Source organism: Eumetopias jubatus, unplaced genomic scaffold (genome assembly GCF_037043125.1).
Source record: "Eumetopias jubatus isolate StellerSeaLion01/CBP00866 unplaced genomic scaffold, mEumJub1_p1.0 scaffold_13, whole genome shotgun sequence".
NCBI lineage: Eukaryota > Metazoa > Chordata > Mammalia > Carnivora > Otariidae > Eumetopias > Eumetopias jubatus.
Genome location: NW_028274819.1, coordinates 98,008,777 through 98,027,504, shown reverse-complemented (window position 1 = coordinate 98,027,504; position 18,728 = coordinate 98,008,777). Strand labels below are relative to the sequence as shown.

Here is an 18,728-nt window from a genome sequence, read left to right as displayed (position 1 = left end):
TTCTTCCTCCGGGCTTGGGGACCAGGGCAGGGCAGAGAGGAGAAGGCGACGTGGAGCAGGTTGGAGGGGGAGGACCTCACTGATTTTTCCCAGCATCCCCCAGGCCACTTCTCTCACCACAAACCTCAGTCTCAAGCCACTTGGTTGTCATGGAAACAGGCGGAATAGAACAGATGGTCTCCACTAGCCAAATTCCAATTAAACAGGGCAGAGATGGATCGAGAAGGGGGTGTGTTGTGACTAGGGCACAGAGGGCTCTGCCCCCAAACCCAGCCTGCCCACCCCGGGCTACCCCAGGATGAACAGGAAGCCCCTGGTCCCTTCCGGCAGACCAGGGGCTGGGGTCTGAAGGACATCCTGGGAGACGGGTGGAGACAGCCGCCCAGGAGAGTCACCACTCTGTCCCCTCTGTCCTTACCCTTTCTCAAAGGTGGGGGGGGGCTGCAGGTTGAGGGCATGCCACCTTGGAGAGGAGCAGTATTGGGGGACACACATTTAAGTCTACAGAAACACTGGAAGAGAGACACATGCGTGCATCCATGTACACCCAAGCACACATGTGCAACGCAATCGTGCTGTATGTGTATACGTGTGTACGTTATGTGCCCATCTGCAGGCTCGGAAACGCATGAGGGCATGTGCAGAAAGGTTAGGCAGAGCCATGAATCACGCTCTTAGAACAATACAAAGAAAATGCTTTGGAAAATAGAGTAAGCAATTTATTTCAATTTATTTAATAAACATGTATTAAGAAAATAGGAACTAGAAACACAAACACAAACACACACACACAGACACGCACGCCATACGGTCCCAGGCTCAAGGACACAGCGTACATTAACTAATAACATGATCACTGCGCTACGGCAGGAAGGCTCACAAGTGCCATGAAAATACTGGGGAGGAAATGATGAATTTGGGGCAGGGGATTAGAGAAGGAAGGGTCTTGAAGGATGAGAGGAAGCTTGCCGGGCCATGAGGCAGGGCCCACCAAGCCGAGGGGCAACAGGAACAAAGGCCGGGTGGGCGGAAAAGTGAGAAACAGCGTGCAAGTGGGGTCTGGATGCCACACACAGAGGCGTGCCAGCATACACACCTGCCTGTGGAAACCACACACCCATGCACAACTTCACACACGCAGCCACCGAGGCACCCCCCCCCCCCCCCCGCCCCCAGCCTTGATGCATTCGTAAATGTTAACTCCATGAGAAAAGATGCTTTTGTTTGCTGCAAACACCATGAGGTGGGTAAGGGAGGTGTCGGGAGAAAGGGAAGCATCAGAAGTTTGCACATCTTGGCTTCGGGGGTTACACAGAGTGCCAAGAAAACAGATAGGTGTGCAGAAGAAGAAACCTCATAGTTTGCTAGGGACTGAGAAGGAGGGAAGCCGGCCAGCTCTCATAAGTTTGCTGTGCATTTATGGAGCGCCTACTGTGTACAAGGCACTGAGCTAGAGGCTGCAGAGATCTTAAGGCTGAGTCCTCTCCTTCAAAGAGCTGTGTCTGGGGTGAGGGGAGGAGAGAAAGTACTAGACAACACAGTAGGTTCTGGCTACAGTGAGGCCCTAGACCAGTGATTCTCAACTGGGGGTAACTCTGCCTCCCAGGGGACATTGAGTAATGTCTGAAGACATTTTTTATTGTCACACGGTGGGGGATGGGGGAGGACGCTGCTGGCATCTACTGGGTAGAAGCCAAACATCCTGCAGTGCACAAGACAGCCCCGCATAGAAAAGAATTTTCTGGCCCCAAATGTCAATGGTGCTGGCTGGGGTTGAGAAACCTGGCGTAGATCATGGAGTCTGTACTTAAGCCAGCAGCACCGGGCAGCTTGCGAGAGCTTGAGACAGAGTAGGGGCGGGCAGGCTACACAGGAATGGGGAGAGGCCCCCACGATGTCTCAGAAGTGGGGGTCGTGGGACCGGGGAGGGGTCCTGCAGAAATGGAACCACTAAGAACTGACAACAAACCAGATACAGGGAATGAAGGAGGAGTCCCAGCTCCAGCGAATGGCAGAACTGGGGTTCTGAGCCCAGCAAGGACTGTGTCCCGGGGGTGGGGGCAGGGAGAAGGCCACGGGTGGCTTTGGGCTGCACACAGCATGAAGTGGGAACGTCCAGCTGGCCATCAGGAAGGCTGGCCTGGGGTGCAGGTCAGGCTGAAACTGGACAGAACAGATTGGGGGATTGTTCCCTTAAATCCAAAACCCTCCACAGGACCCTCCCAGGCCCTCCCATGGCGACCGGCTCCTGATCCCCATCTAGAAGTCACCAGTATTCTTTCGTGGGTGTCCCTGGGTGGCCTCCCTCAGGCTGGCCTGGTAATTCTCTGCCACTTCAGCACTCCCAATCAAGACTCTGGGCCCCAGCCTCAAGGTCACTTCCCCAGGGAAGCCTCTCCCAGGTTAGGGCCTCGGTGTCCCCTTCATAGCCCTGTACATACTTGAATTGCTTGGAAAATTCTCTGGACCGCTCTGTGCATCAGTCCAGCCAGCAGGGTGACACCTGTTTGGGGGTACAACAGTGCATCACCACCAGCTCGTGCAAAGGATTAAAATAGGCAGGAGAGGCTCCCTGTGTCCCTGGCGAAGGCCCTGCCTCCTTTCCCACCTCCCCATTCCCTGACCACTTGACTTATAAAAACAGGTCTAGAAGGAACTGTCTGGGCAGCCATCAGGGTGGGACAGAACCCAGGATCCTGAGGGAGAGGCACGAAGTTTGCACAACCCAAGAGCAAGTTTTCTAGCAGCTGGAGATGAAAATGTCACCAAAAAGCCCAAACTCAAGGACACAGGGCTCCCCTCTCCTCCTCACCCTTGCACCTCCAATACTGTTTCCACTTGGGGAGTTACCTGGTCTTCAAGTGCCCCCTGAGGCACATTAGCCTTTGAATAAAGTCTTTAGCCTTAGTTTGAGCTGCTTAAAGTACTTTTTCTCGACACAAAGTACCTGGCACATGCAGATAAACATGTTGACTAACTGACCTCACCTAAAGGATTAGGGAAGCATTACCCACAGGGTCACCCCAGGACCCTACAAGGTCAGCCAAGTGAGTCAATAGGGGTCAGTGGCAGGGCCCAGAAGAGTAGCTGGAGCTGCCTTCTGGGGTGGTCACAGGGCCTGTCCTTCCAGCCGGAAATATCCAGGGGCATCCAAACAGCCTGTGGGGGGAGGCCAGCTAAAGCAGGCCACTAATCTCTCTTGAAGATTAAATACCACACTGGCTCTGGAGGCCAGAAACCAGCTGGGGGAGGGGCGGGTGGGGAGACGGGGTAGCCCAGGGCAGGGGAGGGGGAGCTGAAATTGGAGGAAAACCACCAATGATTAACCAGAGCTACTAATTATTAACCAGCTAGACTCTTGGACTTGAGAGCCCCATTTCTGGCTTCACCCCTTCAGTGTTGAATCCCAAGCATCCCTAGGACTCTGCGCCCCGCCCCACCTCCCCCCACTATCTCCAGCCAGGCCTTGCTCTTTATCTTCCCGTGCCCCTCCCAGTGGCTGCCTGTGCTGGCGAACATCAACCCCTACTCCCAGCCCCCGGGAGGGTGTTGGTGGAGACAGGGATCAGTGATTGAAACTAGATTTGGGGTTGGTCTGGATGACCCAAAGGCAGCCTTGTCCTTGGCTGGATCCGTGCCCTCTTCACTTCACAATCCCAACGCCCACGCCCACCCCACTCTCCGGAGAGTAGCTCAGCCTCTTATCTCTCCCTGTTTAGCCTCAGGGTTTGGCAAGGGGCGCTCCCAAATCTGCTGCTATGGAGGGGTCTGATGATGGGGAGGGTGGCAAGGAGTGTGTCCTAGGGGATGTGGGAGAAGGGGCTCTGGAGCTGAGCAGGGCAGAGGCAATGCTGGGACTCCAGAAGGAGGCTTCTGGGTTAACTTCAGGATAAAGAAAAGCCCAGACTCTCCAGGGGCGAAAGACTCCTTTAAGCACTGGCCACGGGAATCCATCAGAGAAGCAGAGTGGGTCACAGGGGTCTGCTGCCCCGGGGTAATTTTAGTGGCTGGATGGTACTGATGAGCTGCCTGCAGGGTGGTGGACGGTATCGCAGCGTCCGTACCACATGTCCCACAGCGGGGTGCCTCACCCTGCCACATGCCCTGGCTCGCCCTCCTAGGGCCGCGACAGGCCACCCTGTGCGGCGAAGCACTAATGGGTGATAGGAGAGGCTGCCAGAGGGTCATGCCACGTGGGCGTCCCTGCTGTGCCCTGCCTCCCACGGGGGACCCCACCCATTCCAACAGGCCCCCACCCGTCCCCATTAGGGCACAGGCTGCTGGGAGAACGAGGGGCTGCTCCCCGCTGTCTCCAGGGCGGAGATTGCAGGCGGAGGGTCCTGCTCCTCAGCCCCTCCCCACTGTCCTCTCCATGCCCTGAATCTGTGCAATATGCTCCCTTTCTCAGGCCCTTCTCTCCCCATCACCAACTTAATTCCTTAATTCCCACTGGAGATAAGCAGATCTTTCACTGCAATTTATTGTTAATCCAAAGGAAAACAGGTTCGGAAGGGGTGAGGTGGAGGTGGGGAAGCGTGAAGGCAGCCAACCTGCTCTGCCTCTTCCCGGATCCCTGGATGGCTGTAGTGGCTGCGGGATCCTGGGCCAAACTCCTGGGGCAGGTCGGTCGGGGCCCCACACCTGCTGCTAGGGATCTTGATGACCTGGTTCCATGGAGAGCCCCAAAGATGGCCAGGTAGGTCAGAGTTGGCCAAAAGCACAGGGGAGAGAAGACTGAGAGCAGGAGACCCTCTGGAAGGACATCCCGTGCCAGATCAGATGTGCTCCACACCGATCCCAAGGAGGCTGAGACAGGATTCACGGGTAGGGGCTTCAGGCATGCAGATCTCAGCTCAGTGCAAGGAAGCATCTGGGGCACTCAGAGCTGCAGGGGCTTCCATGTAGGGTGCTGAGTCTCCCGTTACTGGGGGTATTCATGCTGAAGCTGGATGTTCAACCAACCAGTAGGAACGGGGCTGAGGGGTTTTAAGAAGTGAATGGGTGTTACATTATCTGCTCTCCTTCCAGTGCCAGGATTCTCCCAACTTCCCCTATCTATCCAACTTCCCCTGTCTATCCTGCAGGGAAGGGAGTTACCCTCAGCTGATAGCCCAGCTGGGAGGTTCTTTCCAGACCTGGGGGCAGGAGGGGACCAAATGGGCTCAGAAGCGTAGCCTGCTTTAAGAAGGTGGTCCCTTTCAGAAGGGGCATCACACCTGCCCCTTCAGAGCCAAGCAGGAAAGGCTTAGGAAGAGTGACAGGTTTACTTGGGCATTAGCCCACAAGGCCCCAGCTCCTCCTCCCCATCTCCCAGCCAGGCCTGTGGCCTGCGGGCATTAAGAGATGGCACCCTCGGGTGTCCCCTGCTGTGTGAGGCCAGAGGGCAGATACCATCCCCTGTGGGTGGGCAGCTCCAGGAGGGCGGGGAAGTTACGTTTGCTGCTCAGCCCCTGCTCCCTGCTCAGTGTGGGGTCCACGGGAGGTGTCAGTGCCCACACCGTCTAGGGAATGCAGGAATGGACCTGTGTACCCCGTCCTGCCACCACATACCCAGGGCAGAGGGATTCCCACAAGTGCTGGCACCCAGCACATTGCGCGGCCAGAAGCCTGTGTGTGGGGTTTGTTGGTTGAGGGCATATAACTCTTGCTTCCAACTACTCTTTAAGAAGGGAGCACAGGATGGCTCCAAAGAGCCGTCACCGGGCATCTTCCGGGGACCATCTGGGGGTGGGGGTGATTTTCCAGGAGCCCAGGCGCCTGTGCAGGTGATGTACCCTGCCCAAGTGGAGAGGAACTCAGCTGAGAGGCGTCCCAGCCCCAGGGAACTGACCCTCCCCTAGATGTCGCCTCCCTGGGCAAGCAGCAGCTATTAATAACCAAGTGGTGTGAAGATTCACTCTGTACCAGGCACTGCACTCATCCCACCACACGCACTATCTACCTCTTCTAAGCCTCTCGTTCTTGCATACGCACTTCCCAGTGGAGGGAACTCAAGTTCAGAGAAGACAAGACACAGATCCACATGTGGGCACACGTAAGTAATAAGAGACGGGAGACCACTTGGCTCCAAAATGAACAGTGGGTTCAATTTGCGGGGGCGGGGGGGAGAGTCCAACCAGTTGTTTGTGATCCTATAGACAAAACAATTATCTCAAATTGACCTTCTGCATTCTCTAACTGGCGGCTGGGGGGCAGTGTGGACCCTGCCAGGGACAGTCATCATCTGATTGCCCGCCTCTTTCCCCCCACTTCCTACCCCCCTCCAGCTGGGGGAGAACCCCCCACCTCTGTGGGTGAAAAGATGGCAATCCGTGTCTATAATCAGGAGCAGACACAGACACACACAGACACACAGACACACAGACACACACACACACACACACACACACACACAGCACAGGACCTCATGCACACACAGGGCATGCGACCTCATGCATGCGCAGGCACGCAAGCGCGCACGCGCGCGCGCACACACACACACACACACACACACACACACACCATAAACCTCTCTCATACACACACAGAGGACATAAAAACACTTGTAAAGAAACACATAAAGCTGCACAAATTATCATTACAGCTTGAGCTGTGTACACAAGGGCCAAGGGGGCAGGAGTGATGGAGTGAGAGGAAGGGAGGGGGGAATCGAGCCATCTTCCTGGGCAGAGCAGGGAGTGCTGGTCCCCAGGCAAGCTGCCTGGTGGCCCTGTGTGTCCCTGCTCTGGGCTCCCTGGAGGGAAGGGGGAGCCACAGAGACCCTTCCCCAGTTCTCACCCCCACTGCAGGGCCAAGATGTGGGTGCTAGGGAGGGATGTTGCGGGCTCCCTCCCCCATCACCCCCCTCCCCCCATACCGACAGGGAGGCCCCTCATCTGACCCCTGGGGGGTGACTCAGGGTGGGAAGGGTGCTGGGTGGGCAAGGGCAGGCAGGGGGCCATTGCCCAAGTTCCCCAAAGGCCCATCCATCAATCGAGCGGAGATAATCAGAGTGCTCAGCCGGCCCAGGACACTGATTACTCTCTGGGCACCATAAACACAGAGAATAAATCTGGGAAGGGGCCGGGTAGGAGGGCGTCTCGGCAGCAGGGCTGGCCACCCTGCCTGAGAAGGGAGAGGAGGCCCATCCATCATTCTGCGAGATGTAGCTATCTAGGCCAATGAGGTGAGGACAGTTCGGGGGGTGGGGGAGGTGGGCAATCATAATAAAATAATCCAGTGCAGTGCGGCTGTTCTGCTCTGATCTTATTTACACCCGAGAGAAGCCTGGCCCTGCCTCTGCTCCAATTTTTACCCAGGAGCCACCGCCAAAGGCTTATGCCATTGACTCAAAACTCTTGAAGGACGCCTGACCCACAGGGTAGAGAAGAAGGGCAAAGAGGTGGCTTGGCTCAAGACACAGGTGGGCATCTGTAGGCCCTGGGCCCTGACACGCACTAAGGGTTTGGATGGGCGTCAGGTGGGTCTCAGGCCTCCATCCTACTATTGCTTCCAAGCATTTCCTGGGCACGGGGCAGACTCCAGCCTCAGGAACCAATCGCAGAGCTTTGGCCTGTGTCTGGGCCACAGAGGCTCTGCCGTAATTCAAGCTAACGGAGCATGGATAATCTAGAACAGCAGAGGGTCTAGGAGGAATTTCTCTTTGGCATCGAAACATATCAGGTGACTGTTTGGCAGCCCAGTTACCTTCCTAATTAAGCAAGTTTGTGAGGCCTGAGCCCACATGGTGACCTGCAGGGGTCAGGGTGTGCTGAGGGGAGCATCGGCCCTGGGTCACCATCGAGAGGACAGTCCGTGTGTGAGCTATCTGGAGGTCACTCAGTCCTCGGCCACGACCCTGGAAGGCGTTTTGATCTTTCTGCTCCCATGACCCTCTTCCCTGGGATAGTTCTCTAGCCCTGCTGCGAGACCGCGAGGCTGCCATGCCTCTGTGCCCAGCCCCCTGTTCTGAACCTGCCTGAGGCAGAGGAAGCACCAGCCCTTTCATCCCAGGGGATCCAAGCAGCCAGTACAGGTGAACACCCTAAATCCTCCCCATCACTCCAGGCAGGGACTCCTCCCTTTCCATTTTTTGGGAATCTCTGGGTGAGGGCAAGGGAGACCAGAACCTCCCAGAAGCTTCGGATGGGCTCTGACATAGGATCAGCTTGCTGAGCTGTGGACCCATCCAGGGCCCAGGGACAGCCTGGGAACACCGGCTGGGGGTAGTTCCCAGTGGCTTCTTTGGGAGAAGCTAGTACCCCCTGGCTCTAGTCTCACGGTGCAGCATGGGAGGAGGCCCCCATGTGGCGGCAGTGATGCCCCAAAGCTCAGGGGATGAAAGAGTGATGATAGCGAGACACTTCTCTCCAGCATAGCTACATCAACACTCCCAAGACGTAACAGTGACTGCAGTAGGATCCACCAGGAGTGTAATGACTGTGCTTCTAGTACCTGTAAGGTATCTAAAGGATGCAGTAGTGATGACCACCGAGACTCTGATGATAAGCACTGATAACTCCCCATCAGGTTCCCCCCGCACCATCAAAGGGAACAGGGGGGTGAGCACTATGCAGGGGTGGTGGGCATTCTGGATGCAAGGTCCTGTGTTTCTCCCAGGCTTGGTAAGCTGTCTCTCTCCATCGCCAGTCCACCCGCTTAGCTAAGTGGTATGATCATGGACATTGGGCCTGACTTCTTGGCTCTGCCACTTAACTAGTTAGTAAGTCACTTGTGTGACCATTGGCAGGTTACCTAACCTCTGCTGGGCCTCATCTTTCCTCATGTTAAAAAAAAAAAAAAAAAGAGAGAACAGATGTACCTTCCACATGAGTTGTTATGAAAATTAAATAAGTTATTACATGTAAGAAGTTGACGACAGTGTCTGCCACCCAAGTACTCTCAATAAAAGTTCATTATTACTATCATTGTCATCAACTGTCCAAACGACCAACCATGTATCCAGCTGGCATCTAGTAGCAGCCCCTGATGTGGCCAACCTGTACTAGGCCCTGGGGACACTGAGATCCATCAGTAACGGACGTTGTCCCTTTGGAGCTCTCGGTCTTGGGGAGATGGTAAGTCCCAGGCCTGAATGACCACCTAGCAAGACGCGGAGTGGTTAGTGGCACGGAGTGGCCCGGATGAGGTGCGAGAGGGCTTTGAGATGGGAGAGGTTATCCCCAGCCGGGGGCGGGGGGTGGGTCAGTAGGCTTCATGGTGGAAGTGGCTCTTAGGTCAGTATTTAGATACGGGAAGTAAGGCGGGGAAACCTGGGGCGTGAATACAGGGGTGTGTGGCTGGGCGGGCCTGGCCTTCAGGGGAGGGCAGTGAGAGATGAGCCAGGGAGGGGGCAGCGAGCAGATTCTCCGGGCCTGTGAGTGTCTTTGTCACGTAGGCTTTAGGTCCATCCATCCAAGAAGCCGTGTGGGCAGATGGGAGCCAGAGAGCCAGGAGTCATGGGCCCCTGCCACAGTCCTGGGAGCAAGGGCGTTGCAAGCAGCCCCTCCCGAGGTGGGGCCCACAAGTGGTTACAAGGCTGGCTTGGCTCTGAGGCACCTTCGCGAACTTCCTCTGTCCTGGCAGCTGACAGCAATTGCCCGCAACCCACCAGGACTGAGGGAGGGGTTGCTTGGGATACTCCCTGCTCAGGGCCCAGAGAGTCGAGTGCATGGAAGCAGCCTCAGGCAGTCCTACTTGGGACCTGCACTCCAGACCAGCGGTCGCCTAGGGCCTTCCCGGGCAGCTCCAAGACCCCGTACAGGTCTCCACTCCCCTTGCATCCAGAGCCAGGCTGACTCGCGTCTGCCCAAACAGACCGGCCCTCCTATCTCGGCTGACTCACTTGGCGGGCACACCAGTTCATGTGCCAAAGCGTGGGCTGGCCTGTGTGACCCTCCATGGGAGCACACAAGTGAGCTCGTGTGTGCTAAGAACTAGTTCTTTGGGCCTGCTGCTCACTTTCCTCTCCACAAGACTGAGCTCCTGAGACGGGGCAGGGTTCCCTTTGCTCTGGTCTTGTTTTCATGGTGCCTGAGCCCTGGTGGTATTCTGGTGACCAGCAGGTATGCAGGATTGCAGGGGAAAGAAATCAAGATAAAGCAGGAGGAGAAGGCGCAGATGGAGAGGAGAGGGGCTGTCAACAGGGACTAGAATCTGCAAAGCAAGAAATAATCCCGGCTTTGGTGAGGAGAACCCCAAGAGGGGACCCATGGCTCCATCACAGTGACCGTGGGCAAGTTACTCCACCTCCGGGAGGGATGTGAGACCAGCAACCTCCTGCCAAGGCTGTCAGCTGCCACAAGTGCATCTTTAGGGGAGGAAAGAAATTTCTATTGTGGGGTCCCCAGGTCTCCACCCCACCTTCTGGGCAGAAAGATGGGCCAGGATTCAGGCCGAAGTGGCTGTGAGGAATCCAGACTCCCTCTCTGCTGCTAGCACGTGTCTCTCAGACTTAGGGGTAAGGGTGGGCTGCTGCCCTGTCCCGCAAAGGCCCTCTGCCCCAGAACGGTGGTTTGCTGAGCTTCTGGGCCAGGTCCTGCCAGACAAAGCGGACTCCTAGGAACAGCCCTGGCGGAGAGCTGTGTCCTTCTCCCCTTCAGGCAGGGGATAGAATTGGGGGGCCCAAGGGGGCGGAAAGGAGTGTTTCCAGCCTTGGGGAACACACATTCCAGGAGGCATTCCACTTAAGCCCATAGATCAAACTCAAACTCCCAATGGGACGTTCTTGTGCCCGTGGCCACTGGCCTGTTTTGCTTCCTGGGCCACGCCTGCAGCTGTGTCCCAGCGGAGCTACCAGCCAGTGGAACTAATGTCCTCTAATGAGATCCGGGCCAGAGTGGCCGGGCGGGTTTTATTGTCTGTGGCTTGGTAATGAGACTCCTCATAAACTGGAAATGAAACTGGGGTCTGCACAGACCAGAGCCGGGTGGGGAGTGGCCTGGGAGAAGGAGTTGGCTCTGCCTGCCAAATCTCAGCCCCTTCCCCTCTGCGGCCCCAGGCCAGTCCACAAGCTCTCGGAGGACCACTCTCTGCCCCCCCGTGACTGCCTGCGCCCTGGGGCTCCGTGCTCATACCCCAGAGCCCTGCCCTCGTCTCAGGCCAGATCTCCAGGGGGTGATGCTCTAGCTTCTAGAAAGACACCCTTCCCTCCCCTGCCTTCCCCCCAACTCCAGCCGTTCGGTTGCTGGGCGTCCTGTACTGTGGTGGGGACCTGGGATCCATGGTCAGCTCTGGCTGGGCCACCCTCCGACCCATGTCCTCACTTATCCCTCACTTCCCTAGGGAGCTCTGGCTTGTGGTAGGGGGAGAGTAGTGGTGGCTGGCGAAGTGCATGACCATCTCACTGGACTCGCCCTATCATGGCCTGGCTCAACCTCTGCTGTAATGTGTCCATCTCAGCCTGTTTCAGCTCCCTCAATCTACTGGGAGATCTATTGGGGGTCAGAGGACCCAGCACCCGACTTGGCCACATTAGCTGGAGGTGGTCAGCAAATTACTAAGCTGACTCACTTTCCTCATCTGTAAAATGGAAGGACCAGGAATACCATTCACATGGGGTTACTGGGAGGATCAGCTGGAACCATGAGCTGTCAAGAGGGCCACAGACATTTTTATTTTTAGTGGTGAAAGGATTCTATCTGCAACAGGATAAACCGGAAGAGGCTTTTCTGCCAGCGAGAAGGGGGTGACGCCAGGAGGGATTCTCGATCTGGCTGTACCATCCTGCCAGATGAGTGGACTGCTGGAGACAGGGTCTAGTGGCCCACCCTTCCCCCAAATGCAGAATTCTGAAGGAGGGCAGGGGCTGAGTCCCAGGCCCTCTCTGCCAGCCCCGGTTTCTACCCCAGCCAGAGCTCCAGATGGACAACGGAGCCTCGCTGCGGCGTAGCCAGGGAGTGAGGCGGGTGCCCGGGAGAGCCCCTGGTGCTGCGCTGCAGAACAAAGGCCACAGAGCACCTGCTGTGTGTGCGAGTCCACGACTACCAGGGTCGGGCTCATACAGGTGCCTGGAGCCCACCAGGCCCCCTGAGCCCCTAGGGCTGCTGCAGCCTCCGCCATTGTTTCCAGGTTGGGGGGGGGGCACCCTGAACAGCTCGTGGCTGGCGACCAGGGCAGTGAGGTCAGCACCGGGCAGGCAGCTGAGTGGCTCTTCCTCAGGGGAGTACAGAGGTGGCACTGCCCCGCCGGCAGATGCAGAGGGGGCCGTGACCACTCAGAGGAAAGGCACGGAGCACGGAAGCAGCTGCCACTTCGCTGCCCATTTTATCACATGCCTGCAACGCGCTCAGCACTTTTCATACCTTACTGTCAGTTTAATCTTTACAACCTCCTTTGAAAGCTGTACTCACAGAAACCCATTGTACAGATGGAGAAAACTGAGGCCTATGAAGTAAACTTAACCAAGTCTACTCAGCTAGCAATTTGTCGAGCTGGGATTCAAACTCAGTTGACCTGGCTGTACTTTGCTGGGCGGCCAAGATGGGGTGCTCCCCAGGCTGCAGGGAGAGCAAGCAAGCTGTATGCCATTATCTGTTGACTAGGGCCTGGGGTCACTGCTGCTGCCCTGCCCTAGGGCCGTGCTCTAGAGAGGCACAGATCCCATGAGCTCCTGAGAATACATATCACTGCCCCCCTTCGCCATCCAAGGATAAACCTTGGGATTATCCATTGCCCTAAAGAGCCTACAGCCTGCCGTCAGGAAGACTTTCTTTGTGTCCTTATTGGGTCTCTCCTGTTATACCAAGTTCACCTCTCCTTGTGGAATGGGTCAGGGTTCAGATGTTAGGCTTGATGTGTCTTCTTTCCATCTATGTTTTCTCTTTCCCCATCTCCCAAATCAGCACATAGAATCCAGAGCTTCAAGGGTTAACTGGACTAAAGGGTGTTATCTCCAACTCAGGGCATTCCCTCTGCAAGGTGAAACCTGCTCAGATCTTAAGTTACCTCCTGGCCCAGCCAGCACATCTGCTGTTTGCTTCGCAGACCTGGTCTCTATGGAGAGGGTCGGGCATCACAGGGGAGAAGCAACTGCCCGCCAGCCTGGGGCACAGGGTCCTGGGCTCCCAGGATAAGCCCTCTTCCCCTTCCACCAAGGGGGCTCCCAAGTTCTGCTGCACAAGCCAGGTGTCTCCAGGCACATGTATGTTGCCGACCCGGGCACACATATGGTTCTGCAGGGCTCTTTATGGAGGACCAAAACCCACACTCGTGGCCCTTTTTAAATGCTCAGAGTATGCCACCTTCGCCCCCCAGATGATCCCCTTGCTCCCCAAGTATTCATACAGGAAGCAAAGATGCCAAATCAGTAGCTGAAAACCTATCTCTCAGGGACCCTCCCAGCCTTGCAGGGGTCTCAAGAAGCTGTGGGACAAGCCAGGCCCCAGTGAGCAGCAGGTTCCAGACGCTGTTTGCCAGCGAGACAAGAGAGTAAAGTCTCTCCAGCTGAGCACCTCCCTGTGAGCATGCGGAGGTCCAGTCTAAAGCCAAGGACAGAACAAGAATAGCAACCCGTGTAGAGGCTGCCCACCCCCCAAAGGACCCGACAGCCCATCTTGGAAGGAGCTGGCTGAGGGCAAATCCTAGGTCTCTTCCCAAAACCGCCTCCCGGACACTCTGACATCAACACAAGCATTATCAAGGCTCAGAGCTACTCACAAAATCCTAGTTGGAAAGACTTAAGAAATCAGTTACATGTGACTATCCACCTGCTATCTATTGATGGCCCCAGGCCTGCGGTGACCCACACATGCCAGTGAACAACACCTCCTTGCCCTCGTGCCCATGGCTCTGCAGGGGCACAAGGCATTGTAGATAACCAACACAAGCACACAAAGCCTTGCACACGCGTGTGTGCGAGTACCCACTCGACACTGATGGCGAGACAATATGCAGACTGTCAGAACCGCTACAGCCTAACTCCCATAGCTGGCTACTGTCCATCCCAGCCTGGCACCCTGGCCAACATGCAAAGTTAAAAAAACAAAAACAAAAACAACCGAACGGACAACACAACAACAGTAAAGCAGGTGAATACACAGGCCCCCTCTCTGTCTCTCCCCCAGGTAGGAGCCATTCAAGTTACCAGGTTAACCAGGAAAGGTAAGATCAGGAAAATCCAAGGTATATTCACACCTCCCTTGGGTGTTTTCTGTTTGTGCCGAACAATGAACATTAGTCAATGCTAAACAATGGCAGTATCTAGACACAGCAGCTGGGGCAGACCCTCTGCCCGAACCCCCACCCCCTCATGCCGGCCCACTGGCTCAGCCGTCAGCACTAGGGTCCTGTTGGCTGGTGCCACCATCCTGGCAGCATTCAACTGGGTCCTGGGTCAGGAAGTGGCCACCGAGGTGGATTCACTGTGTAAAGCCGGGTGGCCGAGGAGGGAACTAATACCATTCTTTCAGCCCGCGTGGGACCACAAGGGGCCCCCCTGCCCCCGAGCCACAGATATTCAGGCTCAGAGATGCCTTCTCAGCTGCTCTGCCGGGGCTGCTGGGCCCAGACTCTGCAATATCTTCTCCTCCCCTCCAGCTTTGGCTATTAGGCCCTGAATCTGATTCCGAGACACTCGCCATAGTGCAGCCTCCAAAACGGGCACGAGACTGCTGTTCACACACGCTGTAATCCCCAGGCCAGCAGAATTGGTTTTGCCATAATGTCCTGCCCAGCAAGCCTGAGCACATCGCTGTCTGTGAGAAATGGGGAGAGAGGGAAAGGGCCCAGCTGCTCTGACACTCTGAGTTTCGCAGGAAACCACCTTCTGGGAGCTCTGTACAGACTGCAGAGATGGGGTGTGCGGTGGCGGCCCGACAGGTCTTCCGAGGGTGTACATGACACCTGGGGTGTGTGTGCTCTCTCTAGACAAAAGGTTTGGGGAAGCCAATTAGGGAGGGTGTGGTGTAGGTGGGACACCAGCTCTCCGCACCTGCTTCAAAGGTAGGTTCTCTGTCTCCCTCCAGGGCTCCTCCGGGCCCTCTTTAGGGTGCAGTTCCCAGGCCCTACTGGCCCTCTCCTCGGAGCTGACCTGTAGGAACTGTTATCTCAGAAGCTTGTGGGGCTTCACCGCCCAGCCTGGTAAAGTCTGTGTTGTAAAAACATACTTCTGTGTTTACATGTCAATAGCCAGATTGGGAATGTTGTGGGGTTTTTTGTTTGTTTGTTTTTTAGTCAGGGGGTCATCATACACTCTGGGGGCTGCCCCCACCTGCTTTCCCCCAGAGAGGTCCTGGGTCGGTGCTCCCTGACACAGCGCAGGAGAACCCAGAAAAGAGCATCAGGCTGGCAAGTCCCCAGAGAGGAGCAGCAGTGAGCACTCAGGAGGGAGCCGGTGTGTGTGTGTGTGTGTGTGTGTGTATGTGTGTGTGTAGAAAGTGGGGTGTGGGCAGGCAACTTCTGAGCCTACCAGACTCCATCCAAGTGTCAGATGGGCACCACCATACCCCCTGCCTCCCTTTGCAGGGGACCAGGGGCACCGGCTCAGGGTACAGGAGCTTGGCCGATCGGGGAATTCTGGCTGCCCCTGATGCTGGCCAGCCATGACAATGACAGTCAATCAAGGAGTGCTTATGAAATGCCTGTCTGAGCTGGGGTTCTAGGTCTGCATCCTACCCCTCAATCTGGATTTTTGGTGGGGGTAGCGTCTACACTTGAGTTAGGTGGGAGTGCCATCTCCCTGGCCCCACTCCTTGAGTGGCAGGCTTCCAGCAGGCACCCCCCCCTCAAGAAATAATTAACCACTGTGTATCACAAAGCTGGGGGAAAGAGAACAACAAAAGGAGGGGAGGATGGGGGTGAGTTCATTCTTTTCCCCCAAACCTTCCCACTCTTTGTCCGACCAGAATTAGGTTAACCCCTGGCGTGCCAAACCAACTAGAGCTCTCCCAAAGCTCTCCTTTCTCTAGAATCCTGGTGTGGACACTATGCAGTTAAGGGTTCCCAGAAGCCCAAACCCCCAGTGGTCAGGGGAGTCTTAGGTAGGGCCTGAGCTCCAGCTGGATTCCCAGGAGGTCCCGTGTGAGAGGAAGACCTCTCACTCCCCATGACCACCCTGCCAGGGATGGGACTAGTCAGGCCCCTGGAAATGGGCAGTGCCCCCTCCCCCCCCCACACCTAGCAGGGCAGCACCCCACAGGCTGTAGGGGCGGGGGCACCGTTGTGCTGGCTTCTACAAAGTGCTTTCGATGCCATCAGCCACTCAGCGAGATCTGTGGAGCCTTGGCGGTAGGCTAGTGGCAGAAAGGGTACAGAACTGAATGAGGCCAGGTTCCTGCCTCCCAGGGGTGCACCCCGGCCTGCAACTGGGCAGCCGGGTTGGCCTCTGGGTAACACACCAGCCCAAAAGTCTGCGGCATCGTGGGCATCTCCAACGGGCCGCTGCCAGCGATCCGGTATTCTCACCCCATCGGAGCTGGTCTGTCTGTACTCCGACCCCTTATTCTGCCACCCTAAGCCCAGACCACGTGCTCCAGCCAAGCCCCCTCCCTCCCCCCGCCAAAACCCCATCTAGCCCAGGCGGGAGCGGGAGACCGGCTCAGATTTCTTCCCAGAGGGGTGGAGGAACCCCCACCCCCACCCCGACCCGCGCTGGTGTCACCAGCCACCGTGGGAGCTGGGTAGCTTCCCCAGGGACACAAAGGGTTAAATCCAGGCGAGGGGACTCGGTCGGATTTGCCTCCTAAACGCATTTTCCAGTTCATTCCCCAGCACAATACGCCGCCGGCCGGTCCCAGCCTCCGCCCCCACCGCACCCGTCAGATGGGCCACCGCGGGCCACCCCAGGGTCGGGCGTCGGGTTAACCCCTCGGCCGCCGGCACCTCGGGGAAGGACACGAAGGGGCATCTCGGGAAAGTGGGTCATGCAGCCACCTGGCTGGCACCAAGCCCGCGGCGCTTCCTGGGCTGGGGGGGGGGGTTGCAAACTGGGAGTGGAGTTCCGAGGTTAAGTCCAGCTCGCGCAAGGCCGGGAGGTTGCGAGCCCGCGCGGCCCGGGCCTCACCCACCGGGAGAGGAACCGCAGGTGAGCGAGAAGCTGCCTCTGACGCAGGAGCCGGCTCTCGGCGCCCGCGTGGGGCTGCGTGGGGCGGGAGGAGGCGCGAGCGCGCGGAGCCGTCTGGCAAAGGGGCCGGGGACAGAGACGAAGCCCCCCTGCCATCCTCCAGACCCACAGCCCACCGCCTCCGAGAGACTGACGCCCTCCCCCTGGGGCTGTTGTCTCATACCCTGAGACGGAGATTACGGTGATTATTTTGCATTTATGTAACATACAGTGTTTCCAAACTGCTTCCCGAGCTGAGAGCTGGTTATTAAATAAATAGAACGCTATTACATATTGTTATTTTTGTGAAAAACTGAGCGGAATAAAGTGCTTTCTTGCCATACAGAGACGTGCATCCGACCGCTTCCCTGCAGGGCAGGCTGTTGGGCTTCTCATCCTCTCTCTCCGCCGTGCCACCCGCACCCCCCTTACCTAAGCCGTGACCCAACTTTTCTGGCTCCTTTCGCTGCCTATAACCCAGACGTGCCCGCCATCCAGCTCCCAGCTCCGGGAAGGCATTGGAATGGGGGGGGGGCGGTAAAAAAGGCAGAGGCGGAACGGAACGCGCTTACCTGGGAGGAAGAATGCGGTCAAGCCGAGAGCGAGTCCCCACCAGCGTCCAGCGGCGCCCGCAAGCCCCATCCGAGCCATCGGGGTCCGGGGGTCCGGCGAGAGGGGCCGCGAGGAGAGCGCTCCCCGCGCTCCAGAAACCAGCCCGGAAGACGAAGGCCGATCGCTGCCGGCCGGCGGGCGCTCCGAGGATCCAGGTCAGCCGCAGCCGTCGTCCGGGGCGGGGTGGGCTGGGTGCGATCGGCGCGGCCGCAATCCCGGCCCCGGGCCGCCGGCGGCTCAGAGGCTCGGTGGATGCCCGCCGCAAGTTGCACGAGTCATGCCCCCTTCTCCTCCTCCGCTCTCCTCCCGGCGCCGGTCCCCGCCCTCTTCTTCCACGCAGAGCCCGGCTGGGGAGAGGGACCCACCCCCGGCGCGCCCGGCTGCCCCGCTGCGCTGCGCGGGCTCCCGGCCCCCGGCGCGCTCACACCCTCCCGCTCGGCTCCAACTTGCAGGCGTCCATGGCCGGCCGTCCTCCGAGGGCGGCGGGCGGGAGGCGCGGTGGGCTCGGGGCCCAGGGGGCGGGCGGCCGCGCGGCTCGGCGGCTCGGGCGGTGCGGCTCCGCGGGCGGAGGGCGAGCCGGGTGCGCCGCGCGTCCCCCCCCACCCACCCCGCGCCGCCGCCGCTGCTCGCGCTGCCGGGTCCCGGCGATCCGCAACAATGTGGAGCTGCCTGGGCGCCGAGTCGCGCCGCGCTCGCCGCTCTCGCTCTTTCTCTCACTCGCCGAGCTCCAGCCTCTCAGCCGCTCTCCCCGTGATGTCAGACCGAGGGGGAGGGGTTAGCGTTAACCCCCTCCTGGCTCCCGACGCGCGGCCCGCGCCCGCCCGGCCCCGGCCCCGGTCCCGGCCCCGGCCCCGGCCCGGCCGCGCGCACCTTCCGACCCCCGGCGGAGGCGGGTCCCCCGCGAGGGCTGCGGGGTCCGCCGAGGCCCACTGGCTCGGGAGGTGCCCCTTCGGTCGCCTTCCCGCCCCGGGAGGGCTGGAGGGCTAGCCGCCCTCCTCCTCGCTGACAAAGGGAGGCAGTGACCCCTAGCGGCCGGAGTGGGGGGGAGAAGCTGCTCGGTGGAGGTGGAGTTAAGATGGGGCGGGCGGAGAGGCGGGGG

General features: G+C 58.1%; 1 protein-coding gene across 1 annotated transcript in view; it reads right to left on the bottom strand.

Annotated features, from left to right (window-relative positions):
- NECTIN1 (nectin cell adhesion molecule 1) overlaps positions 1–18,142 on the bottom strand; it is a 63,574-nt gene extending 45,432 nt beyond the window's left edge. Inside the window, exon 1 of the mRNA XM_028105871.2 lies at positions 17,590–18,142. Coding sequence (XP_027961672.1) covers positions 17,590–17,668 — 79 coding nt within the window. The 5' untranslated portion in view covers positions 17,669–18,142. The remainder of the gene's footprint in view (positions 1–17,589) is intronic.
- Positions 18,143–18,728: the final 586 nt, after the last annotated feature.